At 31.3% G+C, this 14674-nt stretch overlaps 1 protein-coding gene across 3 annotated transcripts in view; it reads right to left on the bottom strand.

Moving 5' to 3' along the window:
• Positions 1 to 14674, bottom strand: part of raw (NDT-like domain-containing protein raw) — a 249203-nt gene that overhangs the window by 53721 nt on the left and 180808 nt on the right. For all 3 annotated transcript variants that reach the window (XM_088224191.1, XM_088224192.1, XM_088224190.1), the window contains exon 4: positions 2094 to 2208. In XM_088224191.1, coding sequence (XP_088080317.1) covers positions 2094 to 2208 — 115 coding nt within the window. The remainder of the gene's footprint in view (positions 1 to 2093; positions 2209 to 14674) is intronic.

Below are 14674 nucleotides of genomic sequence, written 5' to 3'. Positions count from 1 at the left end.
TTAAGGCTGTGCCCGTGTCAAGCCATAATAATTACCAACAACAAAATATAAAGTAAATTAAAATAATTATTAATTTTATATGATACAATATACAATTTTTAAAAAACAATTCAAATACATGAAATAACACTAAATACTTTGATAATAATAATTTCATATGATACAGTATTAAAAATAACAATTAAATTTAAAGAATAGCAACAGAGATGAAGAACATTTAAGAGAAGGTCCAGGCATCTACAGGGCTTATGACCTGTCAATGGCTGGTTTAAGTGGCCACTTTACACACTGTGTAACATTCACCATTCTGCCTATATTTGAACATCTATATTCCTTCAATTCTTTCATCTGTTGATGTTTGTGAAGTTAAAGAGCTGAAACCTTTATTTATGCGGGTGAGATTCATCTAATTGAATTATTTCACCTACATACTAGGCAACGCCTGAAAATGTTATTTTTCAATTTCTATACTTCTTCATGGACCAGGTAATTTATCAACAATATTTTGAGTTTGTCCAAATTTTTGGACTTCTATATTACCTTCTCTTAAATGTTCTTCATCTCTGTTGTAATATGTTAATATAAACAGCTCCCCAGGGAGTTGAATCCAGTCCTTGTCTACAAAAATTTGGACAAACTCAAAATATTGTTAAAGAATTGCAATCGAAATTAAAGAAAAAACATTTAAAACTCCAAAAAGTAATAGAATATAAATCATACCCATAAAGTTACATACATAAACCAGTATACAAAATATGAAAATAATTAAAATTAAAAGAACATATCGAGGCATTACCGACAGAACGCATTAAGTCATTAAAACAAGTTCCGAGATAATCGCATTTAAAGCATTATTATTCTTTAAACGCTTTAGTATAGCAGTCATCGAGTCAAAAACACTCCTGCGGGATTCTGGATCTTTTTTTACACATAGAACTGCATTTCGTGGGTATACAAGGAAAACCAGCAATCTGCAAAAAGCTAGTTTTGCGTAAATTGAATTTTAATGTTTGGTTGCTCATTAAAAATCAAGTTTTTTTTTTTTTTAATACTTATTGTTTATTATTCACGAAACTTATTATTATACATTACAGAATTTCCATAAAATAAAAAGCTACAGAATTTTGAGAATAAAAATAATTAAGTAAGATAAGAAAAATAAAATCCGTATTTAGCTGATTTTCCTTGTGAAGAAATTTGTGCTGGTTGAGTTAGCCGGCGACATTGTTTAACTGAATTTGAGTTGTATAAATTTCAACACTCTCTTCATCTTCAGATAAAGCATCTATCACATAAGCGGAAGTGGAAAGACTCTTTTACCAATGATGGAATTCTTCCAGAATGACTCATGTTTTGTGTAACTTTAATAAAAACTTTGGATGAACGAAAACCAGACAAAGACACTTAACCGTTTTTCCTTGTATATTCAATATTAAAAACATAAACTTCAATTGAAAAATGATCACTTAAAATCATTTAAGGGATTTTATTTGAAAAGATTTGAGAAGAAATACTATACAGGGTGTTCTTTAAACCCTGTCACATCCGAAACCACGATGATCAGTATAGGCAAGAAGACATATTAAAAAAAATATTAAGAACGAAAATTTTTTTTAAAATAAAATATTTAAAAAAATAAATGGTTGCTTACTTCTGCGGCGGAGAAGCGAGGGCGTGGCTGTGCGGTTCAGACTCCCCCCTCCTCGTTTCTTACATGCAGAAGTAAGCAACCATTTGTTTGTTTTCGATATTTTATTTTTTGAGATTGCAGTCGTTCTAAAAAAATATTTTTATGGGCCAATATGTCTTCTTGCTCGTACTGATCATCGTAGTTTTGGATGTGACAGGGTCTAAAGAAAACCCAGTATATATGTTTTTAATCGTTCTACAATTGTCTGAAACTCAGTTAATGGCGGCATTTAACCGATTTTACCTGTAGATAGAGAATAAAAATTTTAAGTTAATGGTATTCATAACTCAAATATGCCAAAAACGTAGTTAACCGGTTTTCCTTGTATATCCCGATTTTTTATTCCCCTGAACATAGACAAGAATAAAATATTAAATCATTATATACATTTTTCTATACTCACGTGCGTTTTTGCGTGTGTCTCCTCAACTGCGCGGCGAACATGCAAAACTCGCCAAACGTCAACGAAAGTTCAGGGCGCCGAGCGCAGGTGCGTGCGCACACCAACATTTCAAAAACTGTAACAATGAGAAATAATAAGGTTAGTCTATGAAAACTTTAGAAGTCCAGGTCCTTGGAATAAGCTTGTTTTGCTTGTAAAAATCGACGTGATCTGACGTGACGATACTTGCTCCCTCCGCTGGTTATTCTTTTTCCTTTGAGGACGACTTTTTCGCTCGGTTTTGTATCGAGTGTCACCTCAATATATTATATATCAATAGGTGCAACCTAATCTTTTCGCTATCCTCTGTTTTGCAAGAAACTACTGGATTATTTATTCTTTCTTTTTATTTTGAATCTTAATATAGGGCACACATAAACATAAACATAGAAACAGTCCTACGAAAAAAAGCATTTTTAACATACGATGTTTTACTTATTAGTACATGAAACAGGTGGTACCGTCTACAAATCCTGGCTGGCGATGTCGGTCACGACGAAACCCGGTCACTGGTAAAAATTTATAAATAAAAGTGGAATAAAACTATACACGTATTTTTATTATTATAATTAACATATATATATATATATAGAGGTTTCGGTAATTTATCGACACCTGAGATTTCTTTAAAAAAAAAAAAATATAAATATATCAGACCCATTATTTACAACTTACATACAATTCAGTCTTAAAATTTGTTTGATTCATCATTTCATAATAGTATAATACGATGTTCTAAATTAATCTTACGATATGAAGATTACGTATTGGCTAACGGTCGTGACGGTTCGCACAGCCTCCAAGGACGTATTATTATTTTATTACTCCATGTTTTTACTGTAATTACTCAATACTGTATTATTTATTGTCTATATATGTATCAGGATTTAGGATATGAGTAATAAACTAATTTTCATGACTCACACATTGCAACAAAACCGATTCGAGTTTTCGAATGCACGAGAATAAATAATTTGAGGTTATCCACTGACATTTCTATTGGAACAAAAGATTTGGTAAATGTAAAGGTTGCCCTGTACGATCGAATTTGAGATGCACCAACTGGCGGACTTTATACTAAGAGTGCAGTAGTGCTTAATGGACATATAAAATATAAATATTTTGAAATAAATAAATTAGAATCATTAAGTCAGTTGCGCTTAGGTCCCGAGGCTTACCATTTCAAAATAAAGGGACGCCCGATTTTTCAGAAAAATGACAGTCTTAGGTAAAACGCGGTAGATTATGTAAAATAATTTGGACGATAATAAAGATTTGACCCGTATATTCATTTTCCTCTATACAAATGACGTGAACGGGTGTGGATGTGGTTGGTCAGCATTGTCAGCCCCTAGATACATTATCCTCTCAAAGGCCATGTCAAATTTTGAGCCAAAAAACCAGCTGATTATTCCAGCCTATTTCTTCATACAAATATGTTTGCTATATTTTTAACATCTAAAACCCAGTTGCGGTTATTTTCTCCCAAAGTAAACTTGCAAATTACACAAATTATTTGATGATTCTCGGTTTGGAAAACAGTATTTCGAACATTGTTTCTTAAGGGCGATTTTTCTTGGAGATGATTAAGTTGACATATGAACGCCATTACTTTCATGCAGTCATATCGCTGGACATGTGGCACTCGACGTGGCCATTTTTGGCATTATTCATTCCTAGAACAAATCAGTCAGTTGATATTTCTATCGTAATAGGAATATATCTACTGAATTCGTTGCTACCAATATATCGCGAAGTTAATAATAATCGTCGTTCGAGTTGATTTCTCATCTAAATATTTTATTTTTTTTTGAAAAATACATATTTGCGTTCTTATAATTTACGCAAATATTTAATTTTGAGGGCCATTTTCAACGAGTTGTAAATAACTCACTATTAGAAAATGGGAATCAAGTTGGGGTAGAGTGGGATTCAAACCACGGACCTTTGATCCGTGAGTCTGAGACACTAGCCACGGGACCACAACCCGATTTTAAATAAGAGATTATTTTTATATAAGAGATGTTGTTACATCACACAAAACCACAGAAAAAATACCAATTTATATATTACGTACTATGTAGGCGCAAATGTAAACAAAATCACCGTTCGCCACTGGTGGACGGCTACAGGCTAAAGAAGAATAAGAGTCTTCTTTATTCCCTTGTTGTAATGTATTAATACAAAAATCAGTTTCAATGGTGGTATTTAATTAACGTTTAAAATTAGTAAAACTCTTGACAAAAAATACAAATCAGTCTGGTTTCGGTTGGTTGTAAGATATTGCCTGAAGCGATAAGCCCGTCAAGATACTCTCTACTCTCTACAGTCTCTACCGGAAGGACGCGATAATAATATTATACTAATAGGTAGAATGTTGATATCAAGCATTGTGTCTTTATCGAATGCAATTGGCCAAACAGCATCCGCTTCAGATAATTATATCAACAAATGAAGGGAACAATAAAAATACTAATTACAGCTATAACATTAAGACTGTACGATGACATCAGCAGTACAAGATTGCAACATAAGGAACATGATGCATCGCAGATGGAATAAACGAGAGAAAGGGGTTTACAAATACAATACAAACTAGGTAATACATAATAATATAGTATACGAGGATGCGCTATCTTTTCGCGCGCAACTTCCTCAATTAGGTAGGATAAGAATTCAAAATAAAACAAAAGAAGAGATAGACAATGACATTCATTTGTTTTTTTTCTTTAACGAGGAAGTCCAGCCCGGTAAATTGGTTATAAAAAATGCATTCTTACGCGCGTACATTTTATGTATCCAATTTCCCGTAGCACTGAACTTACTATTACATTATTCAAATCCAACTTGTAAAAACAGTTTTACTTCAAATTAATTTATTATACGTACTTGTAAAGATTATAATGGACTCAGTATTAATGCAGACATTTTTAACTGCACAAGTGCACATTGCATTTACAAAGAAAATTTCTGCATAGAGTTGATTTAGAATATGTATATGTACCGCATGTCATGACATGTATAAGTATGTGTATGTTTTATATATGCAAAAAGATTGCGTATGCATCTAGGTATATGTATGCATTCATATATGTGTGCATGGATGACTCAGAGTTTGCATTCGGTATTTTTATTGATTACCTCCATGGAAAACGTAAATGTTGACGATTATTCTTTTCTCAGTTAAGTTTTTTTTTTTTACTTGATTTTTAATCATATTTTTTTACATCTTTTACTTAATTTATGAAAACTTTATTGCTCTTTTTATGTTAGAAAATATTTGTTTTTATTACTTATTATGTATAACTGTACGTTTTCTAAATAAAATAAAAATAAGTAATTACAGGAGAGTAATTTTGCAGCTTTATTTATTTATGCTTTATTAAGTTAGTTCGTAACATATTAAGAACTAATATAAACATTACATTTTTTTTATAAAAATTTCTTAAGAACATGTTTCTTCAAATTAATTTAAAATATTACAATGCTTTATATTTCTTTTATTTCTTCAGGTAACTCATTGTACAGGTTCAATCCCTTGTACTTAGTTTTGAGGCTCTGCTTTTCTTCTCATTTGTAATCTTATCTTTTTTTAATCCCTAGTTTCATATGTATGACATTGTTGGTAATAAATCTTTTAAGGTTTTTGAAACTATTAATTATCGATTAAAAAATGCTACCATATATGTGTGTATATAAATTTGTTAAATATGCATATTTTTTAATTGACATCAACCCTCTTCAAAATATTGGGGAAAAAAAAATAATTCGACATTAGCCCTTTTAGACCCAAGGCACAGAAATATATTTGTACCTTAGAGGATAAACACGGGAGTCTACTTTTTGTCATTCCGAAGTTAAAATTATAAACGTGAAAAAAACACCAAAGTCCACTTTCGTTGTAAAAATGCCTTTTTAAGTTGAAATAAAAATCTGAAGTCCACTTTGTTTTAATTAAAAAAACATTAATAGCCTAAGATATACTATTTTAATATGTATTATTATTATTAAAAAAAAAACATTATTTTACATTGAAAGTTCTTAATAGGATGAAATTAACCCAAAATCTTATTTCCTGAACATTTAGTTCAATGTGACTCCCGTGGTTTTACCCGTGGAATTGACTAATCTATACATTCTGGACATTGGGGCATAAAAACAAAAGTTACGTTGGAAGATTTTATAAATAGCAGATTTTGAAGCAGGCGGCCTCCGTGGTGAAGTGGTCAAGACGCTTGACTCACGCACGGAAGGTTCCGGGTTCGATTCCCGGTGAGAACACAAAAATTAAAATGTGATTTTTCTCAAGCCTGGGTGCTCTGTGATATGATTCACCACTGTAATTAGGCCTCCTGGCCTGTTGTGGTGCAAAAAAAATTGTAAATTGTAAAAAAAAAATAAAAAAAATAGAATTCTGGTGACATGGTTGGGAACATGAAAAAAAATTGATTGCAACAGAGATGGGACATCACTTATAGCATTAAGTATTTCGAAAATGCATATAAGATCCATCTCAGTTCTACGTTTCTCCAATGAAGACAGATTAAGAGATTGTTCTATACAATATATTCATAAACACATTAAACATATAAGACTTTGAGATAAACCATGCCAATTCATCTTCATCCCACGCTGTTTTAGTGGGGAATAAATCTATCTCAAAGAATTCAAAGTTATGTGACGAATTGACTAATCTACACATTTTTTGCACCAAAACAAGCCAAAAGACCCAATTTTACGGCGGTGAATTACAGCATAGAACACTCAGGCTTGAGAAAAATCTAATGAAATTTTTGTGTTCTCACCGGGAATCGAACCCAAAACCTTCCGTGCGTGAATCAAGCGTCTTCGCCGCTACACCACGGAGGACGGCATATTCTGGACATTGGGGCATAAAAACAAAAGTTGCTTTTAAAAGATTTTATAAATAGCGGATGTTGACTTCTGGTGACATGGTTGGGAACGTGAAAAGAAATTGATTGCAAAAGAAATGGGGCATAAGTTATAGCATTAAGTATTTCAAAAATGCATATAAGTTCCATCTCAGTTCTACGTTTCGCCAATAAAGACAGATTGAGAGATTGCTCTATTACAACGTAGGAATAATTATCCCAACATTATTTTTGGTACGTGTACTTGTACAAATCTGGATTTTCTCCCAAGGGGGAGTAGGTATATATTTTTATTTATATCCCTACAGAGATGAGGTAGAATTTTTTCAAATTCAGGATTATGGATATTCGAGCGTTTACAGGGCTTATGACCTGTCATTGGCTGGGTTAAGTGGCCACTTTAAGTACTACAACATTCCCCATTCCGCTTATTAGCGAATATCCACACCAGGTAACATTTTTGATTTTTGTATTTATGTTATGAATTTGAGAAACCATCCACAAGCGAGTTGGAGCGCCATCTATGTATGTCCCTGTAAATCTATGTATGTCCCTGTACATCCCTGTAAACGCTCGAATATCCATAATCCTGAATTTGAAAAAATTCTACCTCATCTCTGTAGGGATATAAATAAAAAAAAAATAATTATCCCTTTGAAATCCGAGCAACCATGCCACTTTTCTTAGAAAATGGTGTTGGACTGACCCGATATGGGCAATACGAGTCCTAAAGAATGGAGACCAAATTCAAGTTTAACAATATAATGTTTATTATTGTTGTTGCTGTCCCTGGACACCTGGACACCTGGCAACACTGGGTGCTGACCGGTGGCGGTGATGACGAGTAAGCAAGTCGAGACTGTTGACAGGCTGTTGACATGTTTAATATGTAAATGTCTATGGACGCGCTCAAGCCAGTGAGACGAAAACAGCATAAATCTGTTTATCCCATTTGGTGGCAACCTCGGAGCGTCCAGTAATGGCCAGCGACGGCCAATATTGGCGACAATTGCCCACCGCAGCGGGTCATCACTGCTTGTGAATACTGCAGATAAGGTCACGCGACCCAAAACAGGCGCTCCACGGTCAGTTTGTTTGTAAAATCGACAATTATTGTCAGATTTATTGGATAGTAATGATATTTATTTATTTATTCTGTGTTTTTAATACGTTGTACTCCGGCATAGAGTTCTAAGATAGATTTTTATTTATTTATTTATACTTTTACATTGTTTGTATTTTTTTTTGCATAATAATGTTCCCTCACTGGGGTCCCGTGCCGAGGGAAACATTTAAGAAAATGTGAAACATGCCTAAGATTAGCTATTTAACAAAGTTAACATAGAATTTGTGGAGGAGTATAAGTATTTGTGTATTTTTATTGATCATAATTTTAAATGGGATCGTCATATATTTAAACTTTGTGATCGATTGCGGACTCTTGTGAGTACTTTTTATAAGTTATCTTTTATTTTGCCTAAAATCACTCTTAAATTATGTACAACATTATGTACAAAAGTAAAATAAATAAACATAACCGGAAATAATATAATATTATTACTACCGCAATAAACTTCATTATACCTACGTTATTTGTTTACACAGTTTCCTCATACAAATTAAATATGGTAAATATAATAATTAAGATTTAATTAGAGAGTGTTGTTTATCCAGAAATATAATCAAACATTGTATATATACACAGGAAGTAAAACAGACTGAAGATCAGACACAAGGAAAACGTAACAAGAAGGTCAATATTATAATATTCTTTAAAAGGAGTTAACACATCTACTTTATCGTATCTGCAAGAGTGATAAAACGGATCGTGTGAGAGGTTTTTCGTTTCCTTCATCAGTAATTTATTTTATTTTATTCGATTTTTTGCAAATAAACAACAGAATTTGAAAGTATTAGGTGTTAGCATACGTTGTGTTCTTTTTCCAAATAAAGAGGATAAAAGCAAGCAACAAAAAAAATACAACATATTAGAATTAATTTTTTTTCAAAATTGTAAATTCAATATGGGATTGCCCTAAACTGTTATCTCTCATCAACATCAGCCAACGTATTGTAGCAACAATTCACGGACAGTATATACTATAAACTTGTAATGCCGTATTGAACAGACTTCATGAACTCGGCAAAGTTGTTCCCACGTATCGGATATATTTAGTGTAGGGTATTGTTCCTATAGAACAAACCTTTTGAACTTTTTCAAAGATGGTGAATGATAATTATATTTATTTATTTATACATTTCATAACATATTAATTTATTTTTTTCACTTTGCCCAGCTGTATCAAACAGTACTAACGATTTTTTTGTTATATTACTTAAAAATATTTGATTTTAATTTGTTTTTTACATTTATTCTTAAATTGTTTGAACTTTCTACTGAATATGTTGTATGATTTTTAGGTTATTTTTTTTATAAATCTCGTATAATTTTTAGGTTTAATTTTTTTTTTTTAATCTTAAGTAAAAGGAAATTTATGTTTTAAAAAATATATATACTAAGCCAAATACGTTAGTATTATAATTTTTTTTAGAAGGCAGATTTTCCGTTTATGTTAATAAAATAAAATATTTGTCAATAATAAATAAAGAGCTGCTATTTTTAATTAATTGGTTTTTGTTTTATGTACACCCCCGGCAACATAAATAGCCGAATGACTAATTAAATACAAAAATTCCCGTTTGGTGTTCGAAGTAATTGAACCTTGGTTTGAGTCATGGGTTATCACTTCTAGGAACAATTAATAGCAACTTACGTACCTGAAAAGTCCTAAATTTCTTTAGTTATACTCCCGATTTGGCAGTGATTAGTCGTTTTCTTGGAGTGTCCCTATTTTATTAAAGCAAAATGTCAACGAGACTTTCGTTATTGGTTTAAAAAATCAGTTATTGTTGCGTTATCTAAAAAATACTTTTCTTATTGTGATATAGCAAGGCAAATACAGTGCAATGAATCAACTGAGGAGATTTCTGAAAAAAATCGATGAATCGTATTATTTTTTAAAAATATTAATTTTGGTTTGTTTGAACAATAATGAGTATCTAATTGAAATGCTTAAATCGTTGCTACAGATGAGTCTATTTTACATATTTAAAACAACACACTCGTGGTATTTTTAACAATTATTATTGTTTTATTAATATATCATATCATAAACATAAAATTATACATTTATACGACATTGCTTTGACTGTTTTTTTTAACTAGAGTTATTTATTCCGTTTTAAGACAGTCAAAATATGTTTAAAAATTTAGTAAAAGACATAGTAAAAAGCTATGAATATTAAGATTATGAAATATTTATGATAATATTTATTTATCCTAAACAGATAACACTCCGTTTTCATTTTCTATTCACTAATTTTATATAGATTCCCTGTTATTAAATATGCATACTTTTTTTTGTAATAAATTTATAAAATAAATAAATAAATTAATACTCCGCCACCCGTATTGTTTTCATTATTAACGAAATACTAAAGATTTAAAAAAATATATTTTTTGAAATAATTGTAATATTAAAATTAAACATTGATTTGAGTCTACATAAAACTGTTTATTTTATTTTTAAACACAAAAATATAAAAAATCCCACAATAGGATGTTTGCACAAGTTTAAATAAAAAAATCCCTCAATAGGATATTTGCGCAAGTTCAAATAAAAAAAATCCCTCAATAGGATATTTGCAAAAGTTCAAATAAAAAAATCCCTCAATAGGATATTTGCGCAAGTTCAAATAAAAAAATCCCTCAACAGGATATTTGCACAAGTTCAAATAAAAAAATCCCTCAATAGGATATTTGCACAAGTTGGGAATATCGTTAAAAATATAATACATATTTAGAACGAATTTTTACTATTGTAATGATACTATATTCTAATGTATTTAAAACAAGATTTCATTTATCATGTTCTAGTTTAAAAATGAGCCCATACAAAACGGCTCGCAGTTGACATCACGTCATGTTGACGTCACGCGTTACGACCGCCGACTGCGCTTCTAATAAACATTGCGTACAAGTTTGGCGCCAAAACGTTATACGTGCCGTTCGTCCCTCGGGGCGCGTAAGATGTCGTTTTCGGGTAATTCAAAATATGCATATTTTAAACCTTTCTAGAAAAACTATCCGTCATATTAATACTGTTATTTTTTGCTTGTTTAAAAATAAAATTAATTGAAAAGGTGAAAATACCTAATTTGTTTAAATTGTTTCGCCTCGTTAAGCCTTTTTTCAACGAAATGCTTTAGCAAAGCGAAACAATTTTCAGATTTTTTTGTTTTTGTGTTTAAATAAAAGAAACGATTTTTACTCGACTCAAATCAGAGTTTGAATTTAATATTAAAATTATAATATGGAATTCTACAAAATAAACACCAAATCAATAAAAACTCAATAGTCAAATTTATCGCAAAATCTTTATTGTTTAATATTTAAACACTTTTCTGGGCAATGTATCTTATATGATTCATAATACAATCTAATTGTTTCTCATGAACTAAAACATGAATAAAACAGCATTCAGTTAAAACCGATTTACCATATAAAAACATTCATAGTAAACTTTGATTAAAACACAAAAAATTGTTTGGGATTCTGAAGCTTTTTAAACCATAAAACAAGTTTTTAAAAATTCCTTCTACCAAGATAAGGGTTAAAAAGAAAAATAAACGCTTAAAAGCATTAATATAAAAATACAAGAAAAGTTTGACAACACGTTGGCGGTGATAGTAAAATCATGGCTAACTGGTAATTTTATATGTGTTATGAATTTTATACGGATTTTTGTGTTACAATGTCTTGTAAAAGTCACGAAAGTTATTAATGCCGCTGTTTTGTTGGTGTTTAACAGTTGATGGTGTGTTTCATGGTCGATCGTGGTTTAAAGACCTCAGGACAAAATATATTACGAGCTTATATTATTATCTCTTGTGGAGTGAGAGTCTGTACGAGTCGAGTAAGGTCAGCTCGCGGTATTGCGATTGTCAGATCTAAGTTATTGATACAGCGAAAAGATGAATAGAGGCGCTTCTTGTTCACAAGGATCATAACGAATACTCAAATACTCGCCTACGAGTATGAACCGATAGATTTGCAGAAAGCGAGACTGAAGAGTTAACATACTCGTAAATTGTGTATATTTGTTGATAAAACTCTTCGATAATTTATGTCAAATTTGTCAACTTTAACCCTTTATAGGACACACTTTTTGATCTGATTTACGTTTTCAAAACCTTACATTAAACCACACACTAACTATAATCATTATCATTACCTTTCCGCACCTAATGGTGCATCGGGTACTGGATTGGAACACCAATCGCAGCATACCGTTGATGATCTAGCAGAAAGTCCTATCTATTTTTTTGACAAATTTAGATTTTGGTGGTAATATTGTAAATTTAATATGGGATCGCCCTGAACTATTATCTCTCATCAACTTCAGGGTGCCTGGAAGAATGACTAGACAGGTGCCACAGTTTTGTAGCAATAATTCACGGACAGTGTATACTTGTAATGCCGTATTAAACAGACTTCATGAACTCGGCAATAGTTATTCCCACATATCTGATATATTTAGTGTAGGGTATTGTTCCTATAGAATAAACTTTTTGAACTTTTTCAAAGACGGTGAATGATAATTATATTTATTTATTCATGCATTTCATAATATATGCAGTTTTTTGTTCACTTTGCCCAGCTTGTATTAAAGAGTACATATGATTTTCTTGTTGTATTACTGTAGAATGTTTTATTATTTAAACTTTCTACTGAATATACTGTATGATGTTTAGGTTAATTTTTTAAATATAAATCTTCCTTATTGCGTCGCTATAAACTATGTCTCTGTCCCGAATAAATGTATGTACAATGTTATTCATAAATAAATAATAAATATTTTTTTAATGTTTTGAGTATGTCCTAATCTATGCAGACTGGCTGGATTTTCTCCCTAGGGAGTTATCTCAATAAATTTGTTGCAACAACTAGGGAGAAAATCAAGCCTGTCTGCAAACATTTGGACTCAGCTTAAATGATGTACCACCGTCACTGGAATAGTGGCATTTAATGTTCCGATCCGGCGGTTGCGAAATAATAATGGGCTGTTCATGATCAAAAAGCACAAACTATGGCTTGCATGCACCAATGTTCCGATTGTGTTGCATCGCAAACTCGTGACAAGATCAGTAGCTCAATCACAAATGACTATCAACGTGTTAATAAGCGACGTAATAACAATTTCTCACCATGGTTGTTTATCGTACTCGCGATCACAATAGAACATCCGTGAACACTTATATTAAATGTCAAAATATTTACGTTTCACGACGTATAATCCTGCTGCGCAATCACATATTTTAATTTCACCGGTGTCAATATGGAAAATATTCCAAAACTGCAATTTTAATTTATTATTTATCATGCTATTTATTGCATTTAGCCGGCGGTTGTCAAGCCAAATGTCAAGAAAAGCTGTCGCCATAGTAATTATAATATAATTTTCACTTTTTTGTATTAGATATTCCTTACTATTTTGCAAATGCGATATATTGTATTATTTTTTATAGTAAACGCTTATTTTCGCCAATGAACTGTATTTACTAACGAGAAAACAAACCGACACGAGCTTTGACTTAGAGATTACACATGCATTGACTTATGACTGCAATAACTTAAGCATGTTCACTATTGTTCATTGTGATCGCTCAAATGCTTAGCATGTTTTTAAGCATAACGATAGTTATTTTTAATTAAGATACTGGACTGTTTTGGTGTTTTTCTAGATTTAAACAATCACAAAGATAGACCAGATCTTGTCTCGAGGTAGTAAGTTTTTTTTATTGCTGTCCTTGCTTTAATTTTATTTATTTGTATTTTATTTCAATTGTACCTGTATATATTATAAAGAAATGTATTTACCATTGTTACATGAACTAAATAAGTCCGTAAATAATTAAATAAATTAGTGTGTTTCTGTAACTGTGATAAGTGAACAGTTGACTTCAGACTGTATTGAAGTTGAGAGTGTTAACTACTACATCGCTGTAAGTTATATCCACATTTACCTTAACAAGATTTTAGACAAAAAACTGATAGGAAGACTATAAAACGGTTTGCGGTTATGGAGGGAATGATTTCAATGTTGTTAATAATTAATTAACTATCAAAACATCCTGAACTAAAATTAAAATTATGAATAATACAATTTCCGGAAAAGCATTGTCAGTCGATTTTCCAGAAAACGCTATGAATAATAAAAACGTACAGCGCCCAAAAAGTATTTACTTTGTGTATTATTGTAATACTATACAAGGGGTGTGATCGTATGACGCGAGGGATGACGAATATTTTACACTCAAATTACCATTTAAATTTTACACAATCATTGTCACGGTTACGTAATAAAACTGACGAGGTATTGATGCAATCAAAGTAAAATCTTATAAACATTGTTTAATTGAACAAAGTGAACATTCACAATACTATTTTAAGTATTTTAGCCCTTTTTAAATATGTTTTTGTGTGTTATAGAAATTAAAGCCGAGTGAGACTTACATCCAAAAATTTTAAATAACCAGTGACTAGTTTCATCGCTTTCGCGACATCTTCGAGACTGGTATCTTTATTAT

Source organism: Micrasema longulum, unplaced genomic scaffold (assembly GCF_059751315.1).
Source record: "Micrasema longulum isolate JH-2025_06_02 unplaced genomic scaffold, ASM5975131v1 h1tg000271l, whole genome shotgun sequence".
Classification (NCBI taxonomy): domain Eukaryota; kingdom Metazoa; phylum Arthropoda; class Insecta; order Trichoptera; family Brachycentridae; genus Micrasema; species Micrasema longulum.
This window is presented reverse-complemented; position numbering and strand designations above follow the sequence as displayed.